Source organism: Somniosus microcephalus, chromosome 9 (genome assembly GCF_052327205.1).
Source record: "Somniosus microcephalus isolate GS21.2 chromosome 9, FLI_Smic_1.0, whole genome shotgun sequence".
In the NCBI taxonomy this organism is placed as follows: domain Eukaryota; kingdom Metazoa; phylum Chordata; class Chondrichthyes; order Squaliformes; family Somniosidae; genus Somniosus; species Somniosus microcephalus.
Genome location: NC_140995.1, coordinates 88,251,364 through 88,265,830, shown reverse-complemented (window position 1 = coordinate 88,265,830; position 14,467 = coordinate 88,251,364). Strand labels below are relative to the sequence as shown.

Genomic DNA, 14,467 nt, shown 5'->3' with positions numbered 1-14,467 from the left:
CACCTCCAATATTTTTTCAGCTTCAACAATGGCCAACTCCAAGGCAAGGGCCTCCCTGAGGTTCTCAGATGAGGCGCTGGGTATCCTGGTTGAGGGGGCGAGAGCCAGCGGGGGAGGTGCTCTTCCCCTCATCTCGGAGGAAGCAGCCTCCCAAAGAAACCAAGGCTGTCTGGGTACAGCTGGCAAGGGAGATAACCTCCAGATCGGTGTGCAGCAGAACATGGATGCAGTGCTGTAAAAGGTTCAATGACCTTGTAAGATCAGGCAAAGTGAGTATACCTTCAGCTTGACCCTCCTTCTGCTCCCCTTCTTCTCTCATCACCAGCACTCTGCATTGTCAACCTCCTCCTACACATTCCACTTTACCCTTACAACCCTTGCACCCTTCATCATCCCACTCACTCTATGAACCCAATCACTTGACTATTCAACTATGCTGCCCTCACACCCCCTTTCAATGTTATACAATGGCAATGACTAACAGCGTACCGGGAAGGCCCTTGGACATGGAACCTCACTCCATCTTTGTCTCCTTCTACGCATCTATGCTCTGGACTCTACACTCACTGCATCATTCTCACTCCAACTCCACGTGTCTCCCTCACTGCAGGAAGAGAGCCCACAATAGAAGGGAAAGGGCGAAGACAGGAGGAGGGCCACCTTCACTAGCCATTCTCACCCAGGCTGAAGAGGCGGCCCTGGACATCGCCGGCGTGGAAGTGGGCGACGGACAGACGGGCGAGGCAGAGCAAGTTGGTGACGCAATAGTTTTGCGCCCCTCTCATTTACACTGTTTGAGTGACTGAAATGGCTGCTGGTGTACATTATTAGAATGCCACTTGAGCATCTGCACTATTACATGTGCATGCCAGACTTCCGTCAAATGTCTAACCCATGCCTTTACTCCCCCACAGGACCATCCACAGAGACCCCCTCGCAGTCCAGGAGGAAGAGGCTGAGCAGGAAAACTCCTCCGGGGAACCTGCAACCGCTGAGGACGCAGCGTCAGCAGAATTAAGCGCACCTAGCACCAGTGCAGATACGCACACCTCGGTGGGACCTTCGGGACAGAGAGTAGTGTTGTCACCGTGTGTATCACATCTCACAGGTGAGTATCAGCAGGTGGTGGAGACAGGGACAGCAGTGGAGAGTCCTTGGCGGAGGGCGCATGACTCTCCTAGCTCTGCTCTGCTGCATGTGGTCCCTGTGCCTCTGGGTCCATCCAGAAATGGAGCGGTGCTGGAACTCCAGGAGCAGGTGCAGAAGTCTCTGACAGGTCTTGTCTCCAGGGTCACTGCGAGTGTGAAGAGGATGGAGGAGTCCAACTCTAACCTGAGCAGTGCTGTTGAGGCAATGGCGCATATACGCACCACCGCGGAAAGGATGGCAATCTCCGTGGAAAGGCTGGCTACGGCCGTGGAGCCAGTAAGTCGCCGGAGTGAGGAAAACATGGTGATTGTTCAGAATAGATTGACATCTTTTGAGGAGCGATGGGCAGCTATTGAACAGAGAAACCAGAGCTTCATGGAAGCCCTTTTGAGTAGGACTGGCAATGCAGACACGGGTCCCCATGGCCCCCCTGATGTGCAGCAAAGTGCTCTCAAGCCACTTGCAAGCGCTGAGGTGGACCTGACCCATGAGAGGGAAGTTGGTGGCAGACAACAAGGAAGTGGGGGCTCCTCTCCAAGTGCTCACACTGCGTAGTCCTCGGTCAGAGTCCGCACCCAACTGAGATGGGCGTCTCAGCCCCTGCACTGCCGCAGGAGGAGCAGATGTTTGGCGAGCCCTCACAGGCTCATAAACCCAGAGGACACCCGCCAAAGATGTCGAAGCAGGAGCAGCATCAAAGTGAGCAAGGGGACTCCACTTCTGCTGAAGCCACGGGAAGCACCACGTAGGAGCATGAGTAAGAGAAAAATTAAGCACCATTAGTCACGGGTAGCCACTTGGGTAAATGTTTGTGTATTGACTAAATGCCATCCCTGTTTGAAAATATAAAAATTATTTGATGGCAAACTGTTGGCGTGATGGCATCTGTTATTTCGCCTTAGGCAGCCCCACATTGCGGACTCCGTGACACTTGCGTGGTCAGGTTGATGGCCAGAGTGAAAGGAGGCCAGAGAGTCCTGTCCCTTGTCTATCATGTCTTAAGATGGAGCCAAGGACATGTGCCAGCATGGGCAACCTATGCAAATCTGGCCAGGATAAGTGCATGCCTTGCGTCACGGGCAGCCATGTGTTCGTGTGCTGCTGCTGGTCGACAGGTCGGCGCTGTGTCCTCCTCCTCCTCATCTGAGGAGGCTATGAACTGAGCCACTTGTTCATCAGGAAGCTGCAAGCCATGATGTTGTGCAGTGCACAGCAGACCATCATCATTCTGGAGACCCTGGCCGCTGAATACTGTAGGGCTCCACCTGATCTGTTAAGGCATCGGAATCGCATCTTCAGCAAGCCATTGGTTTGCTCGATGATGGACCCGGTCGAAGTATGGCTGGTGTTGTAGCGCTCTTCAGCCTCGTTAGCTATCCTCGTTAGCTGGCCTCCTGATCGGCGTCATTAGCCACTTCAGGGGGTAGCCCTCGTCACCAAGGAGCCATCCATTAAGTTGGTTTGGCGGAGGAACACTAGAGTTCCGCAGGATGAAAGAGTCATGGCAACTACCACAGAACTTGGCGCAAACATGCAAAGTCTCCTTCTGGTTACACACCAGCTGTATGTTGAGGAAGTGGAAGCCCTTGCGGTTGACAAAGATAGCTGGGTTGTGATGGGATGCCCTAAGAGCCACATGTGTGCAGTCTATGACGCCCTGCACCATTGGCAAGCCTGCCATATTTGCAAAGCCAACTGAACACGCGACTACACTTGCTTGATCCCTTAAGAAGTGGATGTAATTGTGGGCCTTTGCGAAAAGGGCATCGGTAACCTGCTTGATGCAACTGCGGGCGGCTGACCGGGAGATGCCGCTGATGTCTGCTGATGATCCCTGAAAGGAGCCTGAGGCAAAAAAAGATGAGTGCGGTGGTGACATTGATGGCCACTGGTACGAAGTGTCCACCTGCTCCTCTGGGCTCCAGGTGTTGGTGTAGTAATGCGCAGATGTCTCTGACAACCTCTCGCGAAGTCTCCGCCTCCTTTGGCACTGCTGCTCACTCATGTTGAGGTAGCTCATCCTCTGTAAACCCTGAGAGGGGGGGTATCTCCTGCAGCAAGGTGCTTCGATGCGCTGGCGCCTTTTGCCCTGTGCAGCATCAGGTGGGTGAGCAGGAGGTTGGGGCTCCTGCTGCTGAGCTGCCTGGTTCTGCTGCCGCCGTGGTTGCTCCTCATCTGAATCTGAGCTTCATGGTGAAAGGAAATAAATGGTTCCCATGCTGCTGGCAGATACCTCCGTTGGGGAAGCGCTCAGTCCAAGCCGGGAGAGGGTCTTCCAAGAAGGTCCCACAGTTGAGAGATAGAAGCTACAGCACCTCTGACTTTGGTAGGCCTGCTAAAAGTGCTGAAAGACCTTTTGAACAAAAGTTCTGCCACCTGAAACTGATCCCTGATGAAAGCTCCATTTTAATGGTGGAGCTGCAGCTGTGAGGAGGCCACCCACTTGTCGATCCGCCAGGATTAACTGGCGTGGTTTAGGAGAGTCGTGGAACACACTGAAAATGTGGTAAAATAACGAGGGCCTGTTAAAATAGACTTCTAGAGGTCCTTAACTACCTCTCTGGACTGATGGGTGCGATTCGGTCCTGCCTCCATCAAAACCACCTCCAGCAAAATTGCATGGAGGCGGGTTCCAAACCCGCACTCAGATTTTGCCAACTGTCCTGCCTTCAGCACGTCTCCATTCCCAAAATCCAGCCCTAAGCATTTTGTTGTCCGGAATCTATCTATATGCAATATCTTATGCTAAGCAGAGAACATGAGTCATCTGATATCCTGGCGTCAAAAGAAATTGCTGATTAAAGCTGATTTGAGTTCTGAGATTCAATCTGAAGAACACAATGGCAGGCTTTCATTATATATTCTGTTCCTGTGCTAATCAATGCACTAGTTTAAAATATATATATATATAGATCTTAAATTTACTTTGCTGGTAGCCACTTTTTTTGCAAAATTGAGAAGTTATTATAAAAAATAATTAACCCTTAAAGATAAAATTACTAAGTATCTAGATGAAGAGAAAATGATCAGAAGCAGGCAACAAGGATTTCAGAAAGGAAGATCATGCTTGATGAGCTCAATAGTGTTCTTTGAGGAGGTGACAGATATGGTAAGTAGGGAAAATACAGTGGATATGGTACCCATGGACTTAAAAAAATCATTTGACAAGGCATCACATAGGAGACTATTGGAGAAGATTAAGGAGTATGGAATTCAGGGATGGGTAAAAATTGAATTAATTCTGATGACCAAAGAAAACTGCATGGAGATATTGATAAGATGGTGGAATGGGCGTAAAGTTGGTAAATGGAATTCAATATTAATATGTGATGTGGAACATTTTTTAAGTAATAATCATGCTTTGAATGGGGAAAAGCTGGGTGATGTGGAAGAACAGAGTAATTTGGGGTTCAGATTCACAAAATACTTAAAGCAGTACCTCAGGTGGAGAAGGCCATAAAAAAAGATAATGGAATAATGGGTTTTATGACCAGAAGTTTTCAGAATATGAAAATTGAAATATAACGGTAATTCTATATAAAACCTAAGACCACTTTTGGCTCTACATTTATAGGAAGGATGTTGAGGCAACAGAGAGGGTATAGCATAGATTCACTGAGATGCTTCCTGCTATGAGGAGATACAAATTCAAAGAGACTTGGAAAATTGGGGCTGTTTTCCTTACAACAGGGGAGGTTAAAGAGTGATTTGAAAGAGGTATTTAACATTATGAAGGGGTAGGACAGAGTAGATAGAAACAGATTGTTTCCAGTGATTGAGAAGTCTAGAATAAGGGAACATAGATACAAGATTAAATGTAATGGGTTTAGGGTAGAGAGCAGGAGAAACATTTTTACATAGGTTTGTGAAGCTGTGAAATTCACTACCTAAGTTAGTGACTGAAGCAGAGACCATGTCAACATTTAAGAATAGGTTAGATAGGTGGCTGAAGGAAAGAGGAATAAAGGGATATGGGAACAGAGTGGGCACATGGGATTAGGACTACTGTTCATGCGGAGGATAAATGCCAACACCAACTGAACCAAATGGCATGTTTCTGTTAAACTTGCATAGAAATTACTCGTGATTAACCTATTAAAGCCTTTTCTTATACTTTTAGGTGTAGTCATTGATGGTATTTGCCAAATTCTTCTGTGCTTCATATTTCCACATAATTGTAAATAAATCTATTTTCTTTAGTCAACAAATCCCTCCAATCCATGTGTAATATCTGCCAATTTGACTGTAATGTGGTATGAGAGCTCTGCGAGTATGGCAATTGTTAATGCTTGGGGTCATGCAACTCTGCAAGGACATTAAATATACAACTTCTGGATTGTAGGGGGCAAGGACCACTTAAACATAGAAACATAGAAGATAGGAGCAGGAGTAGGTCATTCGGCCCTTCGAGCCTGCTCCGCCATTCAACGAGATCATGGCTGATCATCCAAACCCTAGCACCCGGTCCCTACACCGACAGCCATCCCACCCAAGCCCTATCCCCGTAAACCCGTAACCCCATGTATTTAATCCCCCCTAACACTAAGGGCCAATTTTTATCATGGCCAATCAACCTAACCCGCACATCTTTGGACTTAAATGAACTGCTACAAAACCATTGTAAACTGCAAAAAATTCTAACATCTGGGAATAGTCCAGTAGTTAAAAAAATAATTATGCAAGGGTATTTTCTTTGTGTTTGCAATTCGATCTGACACCATAGTCTCCAGAGTATTTTTTGCTTGACTGAAGATGAAATCACTGCTGTAATAAAGCTGATTTGCTGTGCCTTGAAGCTGTAGTAATTTGTCGATGAATGATGTTACTCCTGATGGGCAATAACAACTAACCCTAAGGAATTAGTACTACTGGTTAGTAATCTGTGATGATGGACTGTGAAAATAAGTGCAGATTTCACCTAAGCTCTAGCACAGCAGCAACAAAAACGTATCACTTATTCCCTAAAAGATGAACTTCAAAGTTATACTGAAACATAGCTTAGAAATGACTGTTTCATACCTTAGCGGATGCATGCTTAAATTAGTTGTATGACATTAAATAAATGGGATATCTTTAAAATGGCAGATAGAGGAATTCCATACAAATACATTACACTTGTTAATATTGCCAACAGTAATTCCTAGCCTTATATAGGGTCATTCAGAATCCCTTTCTTAATCCCAGAGTTTTTGCTAAAACCACTTTTACTAAAGGAGCCAGTAAAAATACAAGCTTTGGTCACTGACTGCCATCTGCAACTGTTTGTGTTCGTGAGGAATTCACTTGTATAAATCAACTGGAATTATTGTGACACTTGAATATTTGAAGTTTGCAATGTGTATAATTTGGAAGTTGAGAGTGGACGGGCTACATGACTGACTGCCAATTGCTTGCAACAGTGCAAATGGAAATAACTTTTTGTAATTTAACAAAAGTAATTACTTTTATAAGCTATCCCAGTGGGACCCTGGTTCCAAATGATTTGAGGTTGACCTGTATTGGAGACAGTGATTAACTTTATTCAGCACAGCAAGACTTAATACATTACAGTACTTAAGCTGCAGTTTACAGAGTATAATTGAGACTTGTATTACCACTTATACTCTGGGTAGAAGCAGCAACCGTGAGCAAGCTGCACCCTGTGTCTCTTGTGTCTCTTCTCTCCTCGTCTCCTGGGTGTCTCCTTGATTCATCTTGTAATCTTCTACTCCTGAAATACTCATCTCCTGAAATGTTCTACATTTTGTGGCTGTTAAGACTCCCTTCCTATACCCTTGTTCTAATTCAAAACCTATGGAATCTGAATCCTCCTGAACCAATCACTGGCTGATACCCAAACCCAAAATTCAATCATAAACCCAAAATCCAATCAAAAAGATGCCACGTTCGTAGCACCCTGGCTTACGCAGGCTTTTAGTCTTATGTCACTCTTACATCATCTGTTTTTGACCATCAAAACTCGTATCTGGGGTTGTTATGGCAATACAAAAGGAATATGTATCCATGGGTTGAGACATAGCCCTTACATTTGACCTTTGTTTTTATTATTCACTGCGGATGTTATAACATTCCAGCACAATGGTAACTACGCCTAACCTTGGTTCCCAGGCTAACTGCAGTCTATTTGACCATATTCATTAAATATATTCAAGGAGGAGTTAGATATATTTCTTAAGGCTAAGGGGATCAAGGGATATGGGGAGAAAGCAGGGACAGGGTACTGAATTTGGATGATCAGCCATGATTGCATTGAATGGCGGAGCAGGCTCGAGGGGCCGAATGGCCTACTCCTGTTCCTATCTTCTATGTTTCTATGGCAATCTCTTCCTCACCCCAGGTTTTCTGATTACAGCTTACTCTGACTTTTAAGCATTAAAAGAAAGGGTTACATGTTGTACATAATTCAGGTTATCCTTGCATGCTGTTGATGATTACAAACTTCTACATTTAATCCTTACACATGATTATAGATCTATTACTGATGATTATAAGATATTAATAGTTATAAGATATTAAAACAAGTAATCAAAAAAAGCAACTAACATGTAATTCATAACAATCTTACGGTCCCTGCCTCTTATTTCAGTCTCCGGAATTCCATTAATTCCCTCGGCTTTTCTCACAGACTGACTGTCGCTTTGCTAACGAGGCTTGTTGGAGTCTGCATTTTTAATATTTCGTCAGCAGGCCTCTTCTATTTTAAAATCTAACCAGGTCTGCCCAAGGCATATTACACTAGTTTAAAAGTATGATTATTCAAGAATCAGCGTACATTGACTAACAGTTACATAATACAAACTTAAACCTACCACTAAAAATGCTTATTCCATTTCGTCCATGTTAGCTAGTGGGAATCTGAAATGGAGATTTCTCCGGGTTCTTGGGGGAGAAATTCGTGTAGTTTGCACCACCAGATGGTGCTAAAATGCTGTTGAGAGCTTTAACGCCACTTGAGGCCGGTTCCAGCACCACACGCCATATCTCTGTTGCCGGTAGTGCTGCAGCTGACCATGATCACTAGCGACCTCACCACCATGGAGATTGTGACATCCGTGAGTGTGCAACGCTCATGGCACCCAATCTCCCAACTTTGTTACAGCCTTACTGGCTGAAGAAAATGACGACTGCTCCAGTGACGCTATTTAAAGGGACCATCACTAATCACTTTGACCTGACAGGTTTTTGTAGTTTGAGTGACTGTGTACAACTCCCTGCTACTGGAAGAGTTTTCTTTATTCATTTCAAGGTTCTTTCGTATCGGAGTGTTGTGGCAAGTACAAATCTCCATAATTATATCTGAAATACTCCAACCTACAACACTTGCTAAAAGTCATGGGGGCTGTACTGGCAGTGGACCTTGTCTTCCAGGAACTACGGTGGAGGCAGCGAGACAATTGGCTTTCCAGACAGGCTGTCCTTGACCGGCTCATCAGACTCTGATTCACATGAATGAAACCCCAGATCCCCGTAGCTCACCCCATCCCCCTCATACAATCCCTGTCTCACGCCATATCACCGTGTCCTCCTGGTTGCAAAGGTGAAAGACAGACCACAAAATATTCCAAACACAACTTTATGAACAAATCAGATGAATTCTAATAACTAATGACCCTTTTGCCTGCCATAGTTGAATAGCTGTCATTGTGTGCAAGGTGTGAGATGTGGGTATGAGTGTTGCTAGGTAGAGATTATTGGTGGGTGAGTGCTGGGGGTGTGGTGTATTGAGCAGTGTGGGAAGCTTGTGGTACAGATGGTATGTAGCATTTGTTGAAGCCTTCACTCACCCTGACCACCCGTGTGAGCTCGTTAAACTTCCTACTGCTCTCTGGGTCCTGGGGACCACAATGCTGCCCGTGATGTGGTGTGCCACCTCCCTCCACATAGTCTGGCAAACTTGTGGCGAGGGCCTCCTGCCAGTTGGCGGGTACAGGACCACCTGCCTTCTCTCCACCGCTAAAACCAATGCCTCCAATGCTTCATCGGAAAACCTCTGGACTCTCTCCCTGGGGCAGCAATCTGCCATCAGGATTTGTAAATAAGTGTTCCTTCTCCTTGACCACCTTATGGTTGAGTCAGCTGCACACCCAACAATGCTGAGAATTAGGTGCTGCAGCATCAATGAACCTCCCCTTTAAGCAGTGAAAAAAGCCTGTGGCAATCATTACTTGTGTTTAGACTACCCCCGATATTGGTCCATCTTTTCAGTGTAATGCCAATGAGCTTGGGTTTTTAGACGAGAATCATGACTGCAATCATTTTAATGAGGAGTAAGGATGAATTTTGCATGTAGCCTAGATGATTTTCAACTGGCGCTACTTAACCATTTTTAGTCTAAACACTGCCCATTTCTTGGCTATAACTACTTTCTAGCCTTTACACTTTTAAGAATTTTGTTAGAGGGTTTTTTGAGTTTCAACATTTTCCACTGATTGGGAAAATTGCAATGTTGACCATGTACTGTGAGGGGATCCTTGACTGAGTTAACATTTACTTGCTTGAGTCTGTAAAGATGGTTGAGTAAGTCGGAGTGTTTATAACATTGGCAATGGACCTCAATTCTTGGAAGAAGTTTGTACATTTTTTTTTAAAGTAGTGAAATGTACACTGACGGTGTAGGGGGTGGTGTGTGGGGTCAGCTTCACCTCTGACTTATGAGCGGTTCGAATTGCTCCCACTCCCTTGGTTCTAGACCTTGGACTTATTTGGGGGTTGTGATAAAAGTGTAGTAAACCAATTTTGGTGCAAGAACTTTGATCTTTATTTGAGAAAGAAAATACAACACAATAATAACACTCTAAAAATGGGGAAAACACTTCGACATACACGAGGGAAAAATTACAGTAGACAAATATCTCGCCCCTCCCAATCCCACCTTACTAGCTAAGTTAGGCTCTGAAAGGACCAGGGATAATGCTCCCCAAAACGACTCCTTGACAGTTGAGCTGGTTCGCGATTTCGGGGTTCGTTGGATGTGTTGGTTGGTGCCTGCCGTACCCCGGTTGGTTGTTTTGTAAGGCCCTTGTTGCCGTGAGGTGTCTGATGGTCACTGAAACTGTTGCTCTGGTTTCTTCTTGTGTGTTGACCTGCTTCCAGAACTGTGAACTTCTTCGAACTTGATGAACTCCCGAGAACTGCCCAGAACTGTAGAGCTTGTAGAGAACTTGTTGCAACTGTGTAACTGCTGACTGCTGAAAGAGTCTTTTGAACTTCTTGACTTCTCTGTCTTTAGAAAACAGGCTTTCAATTATACTAATTGGGGCCTCCTAATCTTAAATTGTTTAAGCGGTTTTGGGATGGCTTCCTGAGTTGTTGAAGTAGTTTAAAAATGTGAGAAGTAGTTTCGGGATGGTTTTCCTGAGCTGTTGAGCTCTTATCTAATTGTAGTGAATTGCCCTCAAGCTTTGAGTTTCCTGTGGGGCCTGAGATTCTTTGTAGGTTGGCTGAACGATTTGGTTTATGTATGTTTTTGGATGGGTTCTGTGAGGCTGTTCTTCCGTGGGTCTATTGTTAGCATGTAAATTTCTTGATAGGGGCTGAGTGACGTTTATGGTTCCCCCAGACAGTTTGATTATCTCGAATACTCAAATTGTCTACTGCAGAGGCAGATCCCAAATTCTGTAACAGCCTTTTTCCAAACATGCCTGAACATGTCCCTTTTAAAATGCCAAATCTGTTTCTGACCTTGAATCACCTTGCTAGGCCCAACATGTCTTTTATCCTCCTGAAGTTTTTAGCAAGGGTCCAAAGTCATTTTAATAGGGTTATCCTTTCGTTTTGGGGGAATCTGTCAATTTTGAGAATCCTACAACGGTTACAAATGATAGTAATTTAGCAACAAAGTAGTGAACTAGTCAAAAGAGAGTGCAGTGCTAACTGGCTTGTTTTTTTCCATCTGTTTCTAGGGAGTTGGAGTCCACTGTCTCCATGGTTTTGGGAGAACTGGAACAATGCTTGCCTGTTATCTTGTAAAAAGTAAGAAAATAACAGGGGTTGACGCAATTGAAGAAATACGAAGAGTTCGTCATGGTTCTATAGAAACCAGGGAACAAGAAAAATCAATTATACAGTTTCATCATCTTATAAAATAAATTTCTCAAATATATTCCCAAAAGTACAGATGTCCTGTTATGATTTTTCTCTGTCTAATGGGATCATTTTTAGTACAAGGGAAGGCCAGTGCAGGCCCTTTTTGCCTACTTTGAAAGTAAATAAATCTTGCCATTTCTGGGATGCTTAATTATGTTCACCAATATATAAAGTTGCAGTTATTTTATTAGTTTCCTGCTGAGTTTATCCATAATTATCACTATTATTGTGGTATATGAGTGATCAGAAGAACTGACTTGCTGCCTGATAATTTTTACATGCCAAAATATACCTCACTGTGGTAATATGACATTCTAACCCAGGGGTGGGCAATTATTTGGGCTGGAGGGCCACTTAACAAGTTTTGGTGAGCTGTTGACGGCCGCACACCAGTATTACCCCTAAGGTGCTCAGTCGCGCACCAGCCGCAAGGTTGCGTGCAGGCCGTTCGCCAGCTCCTGCTGCTGGAAGAGATTTTTGCTTTCCCTAATTATTTGCAGAGAGCCCTCGACTCCTATTTTTGAAGTCTAGCAGCCAGTTACCAAATGGCAAAACTAGATATGTCTGGAGTATATGATCCCATTTAAAACTTTACTTCACTTTTTTTCCTGTTATCATTGCAAAATATGTAATATTTTGATGTACATTTTCTCAGAGCATGTAGTTTAAAAAAAAATTCTCCTTTTTGCAATTTTTCTCTCATACCTCAGTGTTTGTAGGAACTAGCTTTATCAAGGGCTCCTCACTCATCTATTTAAAAAAAAAAAAAAAAACCCACCAGAAACCTAAGCATGAAGAAGTTGGGCTTCTCCTTGTGAGCTAGAGTGAAAGAGAGAGAGAATGAGTGTGCATATTTGTTTTTTGGAAAGGTGGGTACATAAAAGGTTCAAACTGGGACCAGTTTGACTGTGGAGCAGCGTTAGCTTAAGGGGATGGGTTTATAAACAGGTTCTTAATTTGACCGCAAATGTCAATCTGTGCTCTTTTTGACCAAGTCACCAAACCCACAAAGTGTGATGAGGAATTATTACTCTTTCTGATGCATGGGTGGGTTATTTGTGAATGCTTTGCTTTTATAACTTGAATAAATAGTATTGACCACAAAGACCAAAAGGGGAAGGGGAGGAAAAAAAATAGAGGGGATGGGTTTCATCTTCTGATACTTTTTTAAACATGTCAAATAAATTTCAACCACAACTGACAAGAAAAATCTTTTTTTTTCTGCCTTGAGCTGATGCCTGAGCTCCTGCTCAGCCTGGCAATGCACCCGATTTGTTACGAAGGGATGGCTGGAATTGGTTGCGGTTAAATAAGCAATGGGGATAAAAGTGGATGTAATTTCTTGTGTGACTGACTTTCAGAGTTGCACACTTCCATCAAGAGGCAAAAACAGACCCAGCAAGAAATACAGGAGATGCTGCTCTACCGGGCAATGGTGTCACCAGCAATACCTTTGTGCCCATGATATCATTAGCGTTGGATCCTTTCATGATCGGGCTGGGGAGAATAGCTTTTGCGAATTGATAAATTGAATTAAGTATTACTGTGTGTTCCCTGGCTGCAGTTCAGGTCCGTCTCTGACCCATGAGAAGTGAAAGTGGATAGAGTCATGTGTAGCTTGAGCTTTGGCTCGTTATCTATTTCTGTCCCATCCAGCGGGCCGGAGAGAATGACTTGGCGAGCCATATTTTGCCCACCTCTGTTCTAACGTGTAATGGTGCTATATTCTACTTCCAAAGTTGGAGACAATAAAATATACTTAGCTGTATGTTTACTGAACTTGGATTATTTTAAGTAAATTATTTATGAATTTGTGTCATTTCTTTTTTCTGAAGTGTTCAGATAGCAGGGTAGCAAGAAATTCTAGATCGATGATTCTCCATAAAATAATCCTCATGGTGCCATCACATGGAATTGATATGCTCTCTCATTCCTTCTGGTTATATTTTAAAATCTAGTTTTAACTAATTTTTTAAGTATTTTAACTTAATTTAGGTGACTTCTTACAAGTTCTGGTAAGAAAGCTTTGTTATAATACTAGGCAAGTGTTTTATATAAATCTTGTTAATTGTCTACTTCATATACTGGTGCTAATAAAGAAAGACTTGCATTTATATGGCGCCTTTGACGACCACCGAACGACCCAAAGCACTTTACAGCCAATGAAGTACTTTTTGAAGTGTAGTCACCATTGTAATATAGGAAATGTGGCAGCAATTTGTGCACAGTAAGCTCCCACAAACAGCAATGTGATAATGACCAGATAATCTGTGTTTAGTGATGTTGGTTGAGGGATAAAAATTGGCTAGGACACTGGGGATGACTTCCCTTTTCTTTGAAATAGTGCCATGGGATCTTTTACATCCACCTGAGAGAGCAAATGGGGCCTCGGTTTAACCTCTCATCCAAAAGATGGCACCTCTGACAGTGCAGTGCTCCCTCAGCACTGCACTGGAGTGTCAGCCCAGATTTTTGTGCTCAAGTCCCTGGAGTGGGACTGTGAACCCACAACATTCTGACTCAGAGAGGTGTGAGTGCTCCCCACTGAGCCACAGCTGACCCTGCCAATGTGTCCTGAAAGATAAATGTGAGAAGTCACACAACACCAGGTTATAGTCCAACAGCTTTATTTGAAATCACAAGCTTTTGGAGCGTTGCTCCTTTGTCAGGTGAAGTGAAGAGATGCATATAGATACAGCATATATAGTTACAGAACACTGCCAGATGATTACAGGTAATCTTTCTAACTGCCCTTTATCACACCTCAGCAGAGAGATAATCACAGCAATCAGTTTCTGCTCGACGATTTTGAGTTGTCGTGTGTCTCGAAGGCCGCCTTGGAGAATGCTTACCCGAAGATCGGAGGCTGAATGCCTTCAACATGTCATCGATGACGACGAACACCTTGCTAAGGCCATCCCCACGCCTCCACTACTCGCCTTCAAACAGCCGCCTAACCTCAAACAGACCATCGTTCGCAGCAAATTACCCAGCTTTCAGGAGAACAGCGACCACGACACCACACGACCACGACACCACACAACCCTGCCACGGCAACCTCTGCAAGACATGCCAGATCATCAACACAGATACCATCATCACACGTGAGGACACCACCCACCAGGTACATGGTACATACTCATGTGACTCGGCCAACGTTGTCTACCTCATACGTTGCAGGAAAGGATGCCCCGGAGCATGGTACATCGGCGAGACTATGCAGACACTGCGA

The 14,467-nt window shown here is 44.2% G+C and overlaps 1 protein-coding gene across 5 annotated transcripts in view; it reads left to right on the top strand.

The window, feature by feature from the left end:
• dusp23b (dual specificity phosphatase 23b) overlaps positions 1–13,003 on the top strand; it is a 51,568-nt gene extending 38,565 nt beyond the window's left edge. For all 5 annotated transcript variants that reach the window (XM_085996825.1, XM_085996824.1, XM_085996823.1 and 2 more), the window contains exon 3: positions 11,052–13,003. In XM_085996825.1, coding sequence (XP_085852951.1) covers positions 11,052–11,237 — 186 coding nt within the window. In that variant the 3' untranslated portion in view covers positions 11,238–13,003. The remainder of the gene's footprint in view (positions 1–11,051) is intronic.
• The last annotated feature ends 1,464 nt before the right edge of the window (positions 13,004–14,467 follow it).